The following is a 14,388-nucleotide window of genomic DNA, read 5'->3' as shown; positions in this document are numbered from 1 at the left end:
GGAGGTGTCGAGGAGGAGGATGAATTTGTGAGAAGTTATTCATGATTTTATTGATTATTGGTATAAGGAGCTGAGTAAAGAGTTGCAGCAGCCTGCAAGAGACGATAGGTTTCGAAATTTGTGTTCTTTCCCTCTGTAAAGAATTCTAAACAAGAGGATAACAGCAAGAATAATTGATCCTCATCACAAGTAGTTTTGTACATTGAACCTTTATTACTAGTATTATATTTAAGATGCTAACCTAGCTGAAAATCCTGAAACTAAAAGTACTGAACTACTGCTGGTGCAAAGTGCAATATTTTAAGGATAGATGATTGAAGTCATGCCAATATAGCCACAAAATCTACCAGTACTGTGAGAAATCTGTGGAAGAAAAGCCTATAAACCTATTGTATATCGAGACGTGTTAAATGAACCTGTTTCATTACAAGCATTAATCTGTCTCGAGTATCAGATTATCACAGGCCAGAATATCACAGGCTCACAGCGGGTGGATTAGATATATTGGAGTCTTGGGAATAATAGTCCCGGGTCAAAATCAGGATTCAGCTGAGGTTAACTTCATCTTTGTTCTTGCTTTTAAGAAAGCCTAAATTCTGCATTATGAACAAGATATAGCAATTTGATTTTGTATGATCAAAATTGTGCAGTTAACAGCTTTTGCAGATTTTTATTCAAGTAATTGATGTACAGATGCCAAGAAAATATCCTAAGAAATGTTAACAGCAAGTAGGTAAACATAGCAACCAATAGAAAAATTTATAACTTTTTCTTTTATATTCTATTTGTATAAATATCCTCCTTATATTTAAATAATTAGTGACAAGGTAACACTAACTCATCCATGTTGCACAAAAAAATAACTTTCTGAGACTGACTCTGCACCTTTCTGTAAGAGCAATTAGTAAATGAATGAAAGATTGTGTGCAATTGGACATAATAAAGAAAAACCCAAGTAACATGAATAGATTCAGTGACATATTTGCTGACGACTATATACACATCTTTGTCAACAGACAACTGACAGTAGAAGGTTCATTCGTTGAACAAAGAACGACGTATGTAATGTTCTATATTACTCCGACTCTTCATTTTGCCTAATATATCTATGCTAGATTTTTGACACTGCGATATAGGTAAAGACACATGTTATTTTTATTTAGAACCAAAAACACTAGAACACCATATCCACACAAGCACCCAAATCAGAGTAATATTGGCAATATTTCAACAGATTACTGACAGTAGTTCATACGCAGAACAAATACATCATCCTGCTCCTTCAATTACGGATGAAACGAGGTAAAACAAGGATCTCAAGACTCCAAGAAGATTTGCTTGGAAAAGCAGTATCAAGATTCCAAAACTTAAACAATGGATATGATGACTCTCGTCGCCATTAAAAACACAAGTCAAATAGTGTGGAACAGAGATTAGATAAACATAAAAACAGTACACTTTGACGAACAATGTACGATGGAGAATAACAAATGAAAAGTGGAAACCTTTTTCTTTATTTCTGGATAACAAAAATCTTATTCTACCTATGAAATCTGAGATTGCAACACATAACATAATCTTACAAGCTAAAGAATATCATAAACATGGGCATAAAGTTACGGTCGAAAGAATTCAGATAGAAAAAATAATCCTCAGATTGTAATAAAAAAAGCATAGCATCACTTGACCAGAAAAGTCAGAAGAGGTAAGAGTTGATTCCAGCAAAAGCAAAAAATGTATGTTTAAAGTAAGTGGAATTGGAGGCTAAATAGTCACCACAAATTGATATAACAATAAGCAGCAAACAAAAGAAAGGTTGACATCACTTGGCACCTTAAGAATGGAGCATTGCTATATCACATTACCACACATATCACGTTTTGATTCTTCGTAAAGAAAAGTTAAAAGTGAAAACAATGAGATGCTTCAAGATATGCTTTGAATCCCCCCCATCCCATCCCACCCCACAGGCAAAAAAAGGGAGAGGGAGAGCGAGCGAGAATCTTTACCCAAACAGCTTTCGTATAGGGTCCAGGATGATGGAAAATTAATAGTGAGGCAGAGAGCTGAGTGTGGCATAGATACTCTCTTTTCTATATCCTACAGGATGATTACTCATTACATAGACCGACATAAACCACAGAAATTTACTCTCTCCATCGGGAAATAGATGTCACGTATGTAACATTAAAATGTTCGGAAAAAAGCTATCGCCTTTTTCACATAGTAATGGTTTATTATTAGGCATCTGTAGAAGTCCCTACTTAATCGCATGATGCAACAGATGTAAAAGGTCTTTTAATGAACTTATGCTATAACCTTAATTATGAGGGGTTGGAATGTAAATTATTTTTCCGAATGTCATGAGCAAATAGTTTGATGAGTAGAACTATATAAACCTTCTTTCTTTTAGACTCATGGGGAAATGTACACAGGCTCTCAATTATAGCAAAATTAGGACTGCAACCAAACCACTCAAAGAAGAGGCATTAGAGAAATGTTAACAGAAGGAAGAACAAAGAAAATAATAAGGAAAACATAGAAAATTTTACGAGCCACACTAACATACGTACGGGAACTATACTAGCAATATGCCAATACATACATTTAATTAAGACTCAGAACAACTCTTTTTATTTCCTTCATTCTTTTTTAATTGCAATATTACTTTAGTTTATTAATGATTCTCTTTCATTCCTCATCACATGGACCCCCTTTTATCTTTCTCTCTCTCTCTCCTTTCCTAACAAACCAGACATCTTGTTCAATCAATCAATTAATCAATCAAAGCTTTAATCTCATAAGTGGAGTCGGCTACATAAACCAAAAGTGATTATTCCGTGTAGTTATCGACAAAAATCTTCCTCCCCCACCTCTTACGATCAAAAGCCTCATCCTTATGCAAATCCATATGTTTCATATCTTGTTTATGTTGTGATTAAAAAAAAAAACAAAGTATTATACAACTGCCTTATTATTATGGTGGGAGCTTGACAGACAAGAGAAACACTTTCGGATTACGCTAACATGTTGACAAATAGAACAACAAAGGTGCAATCATCACTAATTTTCCGCATTTCTAAGCGATTGAGTCAGAGCTTGACATGCTGAGTAATAATGTCAACGAAATGGAGTTAAAATAAACAAACAATATAGTAGCAGTATCAAATCGTCTCGGGGAAATTGTGCATATGAATCAGTCAGATACCCAAATTCAGTCAGTCACAGCAGAATTGAGCAAATCTAGACAGCCATTGGGACTCACTCCAATATAATTGGGCCAGTTAGAAATAATAGCAAACACTGACATGGAATGGATGGGATGGCAAATCAGTTATTTATAACAAATTTTTATATTATGCATTAGCAAGATGTGAAAATTACTCAAGAATGATAATTTTATTAATTCAGGAAACCCCTAAAAGAGTTAAAGTATCATCTCTATGATTATCACATGATGTCACTTATGGAACGTTTTAGAAACTGTAAATACTACCCGCCTATTTTGAATGGGCTAAGGAAAAAAGAACTTGTTTTTAAATAAGAAAATTCATGAATAAGTATTGCCACCATCCAATGTAAGGAGCACCTTGTACAACTCTGGACGACGATCACGAAATACTCCCCAGCTACATCTTTTGTACTTTAATTTCTCCAAATCAAACTGGGCAACAAGGACTGCTTCCTCTTTGTCATCAGCAGTAGCAACAATCTCTCCAGTGGGACCTATTAATGAAGATTTCAATTTCAAAGTTAAAGTCATGAAAAAAAATATATATATACATAAACATATGATCTCGCTATGAAGGATTGAATACCAGCTATGAAGGAGTTCCCATAAAAGGTGATCTCGCTTTTACCATGCTCAGTCTCAATTGTTTCCTTTCCAATGCGATTAGAAGCTACTAATGGTACCTGAAGTCATAAAATATGTAAGTTACCAATTGTCTGTGTGTATCAGTGTATGTGTGTAGGGAGCGGTAAATGAAGTAATAAAATATGTAACTTACCAATTTTGTGTGTGTGTAGGGAGCCACAAATGATACTGATGTAAACAGCATATAATTAAAAGATATGAAATTACCATCCCCAAGATTTTTATTAATTAAGCTAGCAGACATCTACTATTCTTATTGACAAAGCTAGTTGGCATCCATACTTCTCTAATTAATTTTTGAGAGACATCAACCTCAAAATAGTCTTTCACAGAGTTCTCCAAATCCAAAAACCACTTACTATTTTTTACAAACTCTGCATGAACAGCAAATCAGCAATGACAAAAGTATATACAGAAACCAAAACATGACCATCATTACTAAAGCAAAATCATCAATAGCATGTTGAGACTGGAAATATAGAGTAAAATCACACTGCAAGGGTTATAATAACTTAGGAAATCAGAGTTAACTGAAATTGAAAATTGCACAAGTTGACGTACCAAATTAGCCCCTGCATGTCCCTGCATCACTCGCTTCCAGTGATCACGAGAATCAAGTCCATCATCTTGGGGTTCAGAACCAATTGCTGTGGGGTAGAACAATATCTCTGCACCTTGAAGTACCATTGCACGGGCTGCCTCAGGAAACCACTGATCCCAACAGATTCCTACAAAACCAAAACAGTCAATATAGGAAAGGTTGCAAAAGTTTCACCTACCCTGAATTTTCATAGTGACCATTAAAGACAGTTTACACATATCCACATCTAAGCTTGAGATATATACAGCAAGTGCTGAAAATTGTGACTTACCAACTCCAATTTTGGCAAATTTAGTTTGGAATGCCTGTAGCCAAAATTTACAAAAGAAATTTATGAGGGTCATTGCATTATAAATACAAGCAAAATCAGATGCAAAATATATTTCTAACAATTATGTATCCTCAGTATTTCAGTAATTAGTACAGAGTAAAAGGTGATCTAGACATCTAGGCGTTTATAGCCCATGAATACAGAATTCTAAGCATAGCAAGTTAACAACTATGTTTACAATTTGAGAAATTCTGATCTTCTTTCTAAACAATTTCATCATTTTAAATTCTGATCGTTACCCAATGTGACTGAGTAACATATACCTCCCTTACATTCAAAAGGCAATAACAACATAAAAATACAATTATCCAATAATAGCAGGTGGCATATCAAACTAACAAATTTCAGGTTCAAGAGCTAAGCCAAAAGACGAAGTTAGATTATAGCTAAGATTCAGACATAACTCCATCTAGAAGTAGCCTGGGATTTAGATATTTCAAAATTCGAACATGTAGAAACAAGGCATAAAAACATAACATGGGAACAGGTGCACACCTTGAAGCCAGTATCACCAGGGTTGAAATAGAATTTCTCCTCATAACCTAAACCATGAGAAAAATGTGATAATTGATAGTATAAAAAGATCAAGCAGTATAGAGAAAACAATATATCATGAAAACTTTCCAACACCCTAACCGAAAGAGGCAAATAGAGAAGGAGGCAAGAAAGAAGGAAGGAGAAAAAAGCCTTGCACATCCTACATACCTGGCCCATCTGGTATATGAGACTTGCGATAAAGTCCTAGATCAGTTCCATCAGCATCAATGATTGCCACTGAATTGTAATGAGCATTATTTGCCTCTTCAAAGAAACTAACTGGTATCACTACCCCCAGCTCTTTAGCTAGTTTCTGCAACCTGTCAGTAACCATAAGAAGCACCTTTTAATATCTACAATATAAGTAAAAGGTACCACCCCTCCCAAGGGAATTTAATTTGCACCATGAAGAGAAAATCACAATAGACTTCCCCTAAAAGCTCCAGTAGCATGACAACTAAAGCCTATCCAAATAAAAAAAATCTCCTCATTTATGTACAAGGTGACTTCATACAAAATCAGTCCTTTAGGCAATGATTTTACCTAACAATTGTTGGATGGCCCTTATATGGTTTGGCTCTCTGGAAGAATTCTTCCTTTTGGGCTTGACAAAAGTAATACCCTTCAAAGAGTTCCTGAAATATTTCATCAAAACTAAGCATATCACAAGGTGTAATTCAAAAGGAAAAACCTGAGATGGGGAGAGGGGGCAGAACACTTGACAGTGGTAGATAGAGTGAGTATCTACATCTATATATAGCAAGACTCCTACAACTTAAGCAAAAATCATCATATGCTCAAAGTTACACACCTGGATGAGGATAATGTTTGCACCCTTCTTATGAGCAGCTCTCACAAGCCTGCACAACAGGTGAAACAATATGCAGAATCAAACACAGCAATCCAAATCCATAACCAAGATTACAATACTAGTCAAAATGATGGCACTCTTGTTCATATCTTTATTACAGTTGAAAGGCTCAGAAGTGGGGAGGGAGATTAATCAACAGAAGAGAGCTCCAAGTTATGCATCACAGTTGAACAGTTCAAGAGAACAATAGGCGAATGGAAGATGGAACCCAAAAGAATAGGCCTTTACCAAATTTTCAATTCACCATGCAGTAAGGATAAAGCGAGAGGGAAAATGAGCAAACTTATCAGTATCTGATTTGTGAAGTAAGCAATGACTGAAGAGCACTCTAATTTTTTACTACTTAAAAACAGAAAAGAAAAGAAAAATACTGGGTATTGCTATCAATCTTAAACATCTGCTGCATCCAAATAATTTTCATACTACCCATAAGAGAAATACCAAGTATGTCAGAAATATGAAATTGTCAGTGTTAAGAATCTCAGATTCCTTATATCTTCAGTGTTTATAATTTAGGACTTAAGGTGTCACTATACAACCTTAAAACCTTCAGATAGTTGACTTATTTCTTACAGATGAACACCATACCCAATAGAGACATGCAATCGTCAATTTTCATACTCATATTTCTTATACTAAGCAGAAGAGCACTCTAGTTGATAACTGCAAGGTATTACTATACAATTCAAAAGTCACCAACCCAAAAAGACCCTTGTATTTGCAGTGTTCACTTGTAGGACCATCCTAGTCGCTCATCTACTCATAGGTATAGGAGATCAAAAGGAAATTGAAAAATTGTATAGTTGCATTGCATCCCTTAGCAAAAATCAATCAATCATCATGGTGTGGGAATGGAAGCATTGAGCAAACTAGTATACTACATATGCCCACTGATTGTTAGTTTAGATTGATTCAATTTAGGGAAAATTAATTCAGTTCAACACTATTAAGTTCATAAAAGTTTCGATCGCGAGCTAATATGTTCAAGTTAAGGGGTCCTAAATTAAAGTGTTCAACTACGTTTAGTTGGCAGCTAATAAGTTTAGATTAGTCCAACTCAAGGCCAATAAGTTTATATATGTTTGGTTCAATTAAATAATGTTTAGGGGTTCTTCAAGTGAAAAAGAACACAACCTCAAATCTGGATGTTAATCTAAAGTACTTGCAGCTTATTTCTGGCAGTTAACATTCAGGATTATGGAGGAAACCAAGGGACAGCATAGAGATGTATTACCAATTAATATTACATGTTCACTTAACTGACTAGTTCCATATTCTGTCACTTCAAATATCAATGTAACGCTGCTTTTATCTTGAAAACTAATACAATACAAGCAAGTTCTTCATACATGATTAAATGGTGTACAACAGCTTGTTTGGTGAGTGATAATAACTTTTTGGGTTATTTTACATGGCGCCCTTGTGTTTTTTGGGTTTCTACATAGTGCCCTTGTAAATTTAACTTTCTCTATGGTGCCCATGAGTTTTATTAAGGTTATCAGCAGTACCCATTCCTTAATTAAATGTTAATTTACATTTAACTATGGTTAACAATTTTTAATTTAAGTTTTTTTTCTCCCAAATCCATTAAACCTGATTTCAATTTTCCTATCTTACCTTCTTTCCACTGAACAGCCACGCCTATTTTGGTATTACTTTATTTGCAATTTTTTCTGGTTTCATTGTTTATATTTAATTTTTTTTCTTGGGCTTATTGATTAATAATGGTGAGTAATTTAAAGGAGAGATTACATTAGAAAATGCCTTAAAAGTCGGTATGCAATGATAATCACAATATAAAATCAACAACGCAGTATAACAGGCCATTGTACTCAGAGAGTTTGCTAATTGTTAATCGTATCACCAGAAGCTAGAGGGTGTTTGCTTGAGCTGAAATTGCCCAAACTGGTAATTTTATCATCAAGCAAGCCATAAAAGGCTGACTTGTAGCAAATTGCTCCTACCATGAATCTAACCAGGCCAACCGATTTCAACAAGAAAGCCTTTTCTTTTTAGATAGAACAAGTAAATAATCAAGTAATCGTAGCTTTTAGAATAATATGAGCACAGACTTCCAGTTTCATTGAATTGAGAATTTTAAGTTGCAAAGTTTGTGAATTATGAATAGAACAGGGGTGAATGAAGGGGAAGGTGAGTGGTTTGATTAGAATTGAGAAATTTTCATTTTATTTTTTTTGGTTTCTTTTCTTTTACTAACCACGGTCAAGTGTAAGTTAATTAACTTTTAGCCAAGGAAAACCCAATATACAAGGGTACCATAGAGAAAATTAAATATACAAGGGCATTATGTAGAAACCATAAAAACATAAGGGCACCGTATAGAAAAACCCTAACTTTTTTAATTGTTGTGTTCATCGGTTTTGTCCATATATCACATAATTTTCATTACCATCCATTATTGCTTACAAAGGTGATACTAGGTGGTAATGGAGCTTGATGAAGAAAAACAATTGCTTGAGTTTTAATTCCATTACAATACTCATGGCAAATCAATCGGCAAGCAATTACGATACTCATTGCGAATCCATCAGCAAGCAATTACGATACTCATAGCAAATCCATCAGCAAGCAATCACCTACATGAAAGCTAAAGCTCTCTTCGTCCTCAATGACAATAATTTCCTACTTAAATTGTTAGTCAGCCATAAAACTACCATAATCGATCATCCTGATATCATAATGTTTAATTCCAATCAATTTTAACACATAAAATCAACCACAAAATCAACACGAACCACATTAATAGTTGCTTACATATAATTTGCAATACTGATCAAAAATAAATGTTGCTAAATAAAACCAAATGGTGCTCAAGTAATTGACATGAATTGCACTATATCCGAACTTTGCCTGAATTTAACCAGACTTGACAATTAAATTAACAGTAACATGAAAAATTAACAATGTCACAAAAAAAAAAAAAAAAAAAAACCTAAAATGAATAATTAAAAATGAAAAGAAAAAAAAAAAAAAAACCTTTCAGCGGTGAAAAGATTAGAAGAGATGTCATCGGAGCAAGCGAACTGGAGAGCAGCAACACTCACTTTTCTTCCTTCCATTTTTGCCCTTTCGAGTGAGTTTTCTCTCTCCTCAGTTACACCGGAGAGTCGAAGGAATTTAAATCAGGTGAGGGCAGGTGCAGGATAAACAAATGTAGGTCGGTTTTCCGGAGAAAGGGGGCCCACACCCGGTGAGGATAAGCCACGTGATGAGGTCAAGCTGCCGACTATTGGACGACGGTGCGGTAAAGCCTCATTAAGGAATCGATACCGTCAATTCAGCTTTTTGCCTTTTCTCATTTCACTTTTTTTTTTCTAAATTTTTTCGGTCCGATATATGCAGGTTAGATATTTTGAAAGTGAATGACAAGGGTAAGGGACCCCCTCAAAGTGTCTTTAGTGAGGATTCAACCTCAACCTCAACCTCAAGATTTAAGGTTAAAACTAGATTATCACAATTTCAACTACAAGTTGCAATATTCACTCTTGATATCAATTGGCAATTTGAATTCAATGATAGGAAGTTCAGGGTTATGCACTAAACTAATGCATACTCCAAGGAATAATTGAATTATTGACCAACAGCTTAATATTTGTATGTGGTAAATGCGGGTTTCACTAGTATGGCAGTATCCTATCTTGAGAGTAAGCTATTAATCTTCTTTCATACAAATATCATACGAGCAAGCTGATGGAGGGGAACCCACTTGGGTGAAGGATAGACCCAGTGGGCGATAGCAAGACACAAACAAGAATTACAGATACAGCACCAAATGAAACTGTGAAGGACACAGACTACAGGAGCATTAAATCAGTCAAACGCAGTTTCTGATGAAACCAAAAAGACAACAATGCCAACTTCTTTTGACAAGGCCAAAAAAGGATCCTTAACAAACACTTTGGCACTGAAAACTATCTAATAACTCAGAGACCATAAGAAAAAAGGTTTTGCAGTTCATTCATTCATTCTTCAACCTGCAGGATGAAATGTATGTAGATACAGAAATTCCCAGTTAGCTTGTTCACACATCGGAGTAGCATTCACTGAATACAATGAGCAAAGAGGAAGCACAACCAAATGGGAATTGGCATAGGAAAACCATGTTACCCTGTCATATAAACAAAAGAACAGATGATGTTCATGAATCCACCTATTTCCATTTAACAGTGTAATGTATATCACCAACTACTTTTTCAGTGCATGTGCAAGTAAACATGGGGATTAGAAAATGCCTAACAAAAACTCCAATGTTTAAAGATAAACTCTCATTGATTATTTATCAGACTTGTCCAAGCACTACCCCAGATCAAGGAACCAGATCATTCAGGAAGCTTCTCAGTCTTGGACTTCTTCAGTCTTCTTCGAACCAGACTTATAATACCACCCAGCGGCACCCAAAGCAGTGACAAGTCCAGCCAAGACAGCATAGTTTCGGTGCTTGTCAGTTGAAATCTTGGGAGCTGAAGGTTCTGAGCCACTTGGCTTAACAGATTCAGCTGCTGGAGCCCCTGAGTTAGTCGCTTCTCCCTCTGCTTGTTTAGGACCCTGGACACATTAAGATGTGAGATAGCTCTCAATTCAAAAAGGACAACTATAATAAAATCGCTCACAAGATTAATTTTAGCTCTAATGTAGTTAGGGGAATAGTTATGCCTAGTTGTTGGACTAGGCCTAGAGGAATTCAAATCAGGACTTCATAATGTAAATATAAGGGGGCAGGGGGTGTATATATTGCAAAAGTCATCAATGTAACAGATATCAGGATGGCAGATAACATAACAGTAGCAAGAAATAAAATAAATTCCATACAGATTGCTCAAATTAAAAGAAATACTATAGGCCCAACATAACCCCGTTTATTTTAGTTCCATTTAAGAATTATAATGGGGGAATCATACACAGAGAGGAGGAACCAGGAGTAAAAGCATGTTATCACATAAAAAAGAGACACTTTCACCAAACGTTTCGTCTCAATCCCAATTACTTAGACTGGCCATTTATAATACCACATTAGAAATGAAATTAATAATAAACAGATAAAAGGGTGCAATCTAAAAACCTGACGAGCAGCCTTTTCCAGCTTTTCCTTTTCCATTTTCTGCAGAGAAAGATATATTGGTATTAGCATCTAGCTTATCAGCTAAAATAAATTCATAAATTTAACAACCACATTCATTCTAGAGCTCTAACCTCAAATAAACAACCACATTCATTCTAGAGTTCATAAATTATTAAATTACTCCATGTATTAAACAACCATCTCACTTGAGTTTTGAGAACAAACTAACATATATCAATATATGACTTCAACTTTCCACAAAAAATGGTGGAATGAAGTTTCAAAACTTTACGGGTATTTTTTTTTTGGATTGAAGTTTCAAAACTTTTAGTTTATGAAGAAATAAACTCTGATCAATCTAAAAGAATATACAAATCAAATTTGTTTATACAGAGAGACATCACGCAAGAATCTCAAAAATATGAGACTGGCAGGCTATGTTTATGCAAGGGGGAAAAAAAATGCATGTCATAACACATTCAATCTACACATCAGATGAAGATACACGGAGTATTTACAAAACCACTAGTAGATGATAATAGGTTCTCTCTCCTAATTTTCAATTTTCTTAGAAATAATCAACAAAAACATCAACTTAACAGTATAAAAATATACTTATAAGTAAATGCATCACCTTGATGTAGACGTTCTCTGCTGCCTTTTCCTCCTCGCCTAGCACCTTGCCGCCACTTGAAAACCTCCTAGATACATATCTTGCAACAACTCTTCCTGCCATGTCGATCACAAGTATATTCAAGTATAAACCTGCATACAGACAACGTCAGCTCAAATTAGAGAATTGTATGATACAATTTGTATCACATCAACTTAATATCATAACTCGAGAAACTTGTCGATGGTGCAACAAAATGAGTTAAATCCTGCATGAGTGTGTGCATTTGGTAAAAATCTACTTAAATCTTTCAGATTGCAAGCTCTGCCAGGGTGCATTTAATATAAAGCAATCAAGCGTCAAAGGCTCAAATCCATCAAACGGACATCTAAATTTCTACAAATAACACATAACATAGTGGTCGTACAACAAATTTAAACAAGATAATGCAACAGAGATCAGAATACTAAGCGCCATAGAAGACTTCATGTTATACCTCAAGAAACTGTGCACAGGTGCTGCAAGATGAGTTAAATCTTGCATATGTTGATATGTGTCTGTGTGTGTGCGCGCGCGCGCGCGTAAACAACTAGTTAAATCTTAAAGACTGCATGTTCTGTTAACATGTAACTGAATATTTCAAGCAATTGGGCATCAAAGCCATCAGGCAAACTTTAAAAGTATGCACAAGCACCGCATAACACACAAACAGTAGCCATAATACAGAAAGAACCACTGTAGACTTCATTTTATACCACAAGGGAATACTGCAATTACTCTACCTAATTGATCCTAGACTCTTCGTATATAACAAAACCTGAAGTGCTTGTTTAACACTATTACAGCACTTTCTATATAAGAGTTGTGCATTTAAACTTAACAAGTTTTAAACAGCAATTAATACACTAGATGACTAGACAAACCATTTACAATTAATTGGGGGGAAAGGGGGCAGGGTGACAAGTGGACGAGAGAAATCACAAGCATAATAGGGGATGATTCCTCAATGGTCCATGTAGCATGTACAAGTGGTACAACCAAACTCTAATGACTCAAAAAGGCCAAAAACAAGAAATACACACACGTCATTCATAAAGCATATCTCCATGACCTGCTTCTGTATAAAATTAACACTAAATATCAGTCAAGGTGACACACAAACCACATTATTTAGACTCTTCATTTCACCCAAGTACCCATTATGGATTCTCAGACACTCCAACATGAGAATACATTTTGACACTTCTTTTCGGACCATAATCACATAACTTTGGCCATGTCTGACACGAGTAACCAAGTCCGGGGACAATAACAAGTCACACTACTATTGCAATTTATCATAAATAAACAGGAAAAAGAATTTACAAATAGACAAACTATCTTCCCCAACATTAATCCTACAGAAGAAAGTAGGCAGCCTATTGTCACCCCATGATATTGCAACAAAGAATTCAACACATCAATAAAATGTGTACAAGCATAAACCACCCAACACAACATACAACTATACAAGTATCAAATAAAACCCTCTCTTTAAGAAATTCATACAATGTATATAAACCCGATTTCAGATTAAGGTTAAAAAAGGATAAAAATGTCAGCAAACCCAACCATAACATATCGCATAATCCAAATAAATAGTACTTTTTTTTTTTTTTTGACAAAATAAACAGTAGCTTGTTCAAGTAATTTTCAACCAAAAAAATCAATGTGTTCTATAATCTCAACAGAAAATAACCAAAATGAAAGGCAAACGGATTGAAAAATGAAGCAAGTAACGATCATCTATTCTACTGAGAAAACCCTAACATTACGAAGCAGAAATCCATGAAATTTCAACGAAACTAAAATAAATAAAATGAAACAACAATAGATTAATCATTTAAACTGGAATAATAAAATCATCAAAAAAAAAAAATCAAACAAAAAGACGATATTACAGATTAACAGGCGATTAATAGAGCTTTGAATCGCAATATGAGCTAAGATTAATACTAATCACAAAATCAGGTGTTGGAGACTAATCGAACTAAAATCGCAAACATAGATGAGTTACATGACTAACAAAATGCTCTATAAAATCGATGAGAAATGGAGTGAGCTTGAAAATGCAAGAAAAAAAAAGGAAATTACCTGGTATTTGCGCTGATTTTGTTGAGAGAGAAAGAGGGGAAGGTAGATGAAGAGCGAAATGGCAATGTTGAGGTTTATATAAGTCAGGTCAGCGGTGTGTTGTGGTGTGGACAGCAAAAATTTTAAAAAAGGAATAAAAGAAAAAATAAAAGGGAAAAGGGGCTTGTGTAGTTGTGTCGTTGGATGCAAGAAATGGATTAATTCCACAAGAATTGTCTAGTTCAAAATTCTTATCTAGAGTGTGCTATTTCCCCTTTCCATTAGCAATTTAGCATGGTTCCATGGTGGCCTCTTGTCGTGCCCGCGTGTTTAAAGGGTTAACCTAATGCATGTAGTCATGTACCA

At 35.0% G+C, this 14,388-nt stretch overlaps 2 protein-coding genes across 2 annotated transcripts; both read right to left on the bottom strand.

Moving 5' to 3' along the window:
- Window positions 1-3,380: 3,380 nt before the first annotated feature.
- On the bottom strand, window positions 3,381-9,528 carry LOC145571486 (N-carbamoylputrescine amidase-like). The gene is made up of 9 exons (XM_081630520.1): window positions 9,215-9,528; window positions 6,158-6,206; window positions 5,890-5,981; window positions 5,515-5,666; window positions 5,305-5,351; window positions 4,750-4,783; window positions 4,439-4,605; window positions 3,819-3,915; window positions 3,381-3,726 (listed from the first exon to the last, which is right to left on the bottom strand). Exons 1-9 carry the CDS (start codon window positions 9,295-9,297, stop codon window positions 3,551-3,553), a joined length of 897 nt encoding a protein of 298 aa, XP_081486646.1. The 5' UTR covers window positions 9,298-9,528; the 3' UTR covers window positions 3,381-3,550.
- Window positions 9,529-10,322: 794 nt separating this feature from the next.
- Window positions 10,323-14,178, bottom strand: LOC145571485 (uncharacterized protein At2g27730, mitochondrial-like). The gene is made up of 4 exons (XM_081630519.1): window positions 14,044-14,178; window positions 11,932-12,062; window positions 11,298-11,336; window positions 10,323-10,783 (listed from the first exon to the last, which is right to left on the bottom strand). The coding sequence occupies exons 2-4, from the start codon at window positions 12,031-12,033 to the stop codon at window positions 10,574-10,576; spliced, it is 351 nt and encodes a 116-aa protein (XP_081486645.1). The 5' UTR covers window positions 12,034-12,062; window positions 14,044-14,178; the 3' UTR covers window positions 10,323-10,573.
- Between the last annotated feature and the right edge of the window lie 210 nt (window positions 14,179-14,388).

The sequence above is a fragment of the Chenopodium album genome, chromosome 12, assembly GCF_948465745.1.
Source record: "Chenopodium album chromosome 12, dcCheAlbu1.1, whole genome shotgun sequence".
NCBI lineage: Eukaryota > Viridiplantae > Streptophyta > Magnoliopsida > Caryophyllales > Amaranthaceae > Chenopodium > Chenopodium album.
This window is presented reverse-complemented; position numbering and strand designations above follow the sequence as displayed.

Bases quoted from the DNA above. Each gene is read 5' to 3' on its own strand.
- LOC145571486 (XM_081630520.1), bottom strand. From the start codon at position 9,297: ATGGAAGGAAGAAAAGTGAGTGTTGCTGCTCTCCAGTTCGCTTGCTCC. The intron at 6,207-9,214 runs GTTTTTTTTTTT...CCTGTTGTGCAG, and splicing joins AATCTTTTCACCGCTGAAAG to GCTTGTGAGAGCTGCTCATA. The intron at 3,916-4,438 runs GTACGTCAACTT...TTATGACTTCAG, and splicing joins GACATGCAGGGGCTAATTTG to GTACCATTAGTAGCTTCTAA.
- LOC145571485 (XM_081630519.1), bottom strand. From the start codon at position 12,033: ATGGCAGGAAGAGTTGTTGCAAGATATGTATCTAGGAGGTTTTCAAGT. The intron at 11,337-11,931 runs GTGATGCATTTA...CTTTCTCTGCAG, and splicing joins CAGAGAACGTCTACATCAAG to AAAATGGAAAAGGAAAAGCT. The intron at 10,784-11,297 runs GTTTTTAGATTG...TAATGTGTCCAG, and splicing joins TGGAAAAGGCTGCTCGTCAG to GGTCCTAAACAAGCAGAGGG.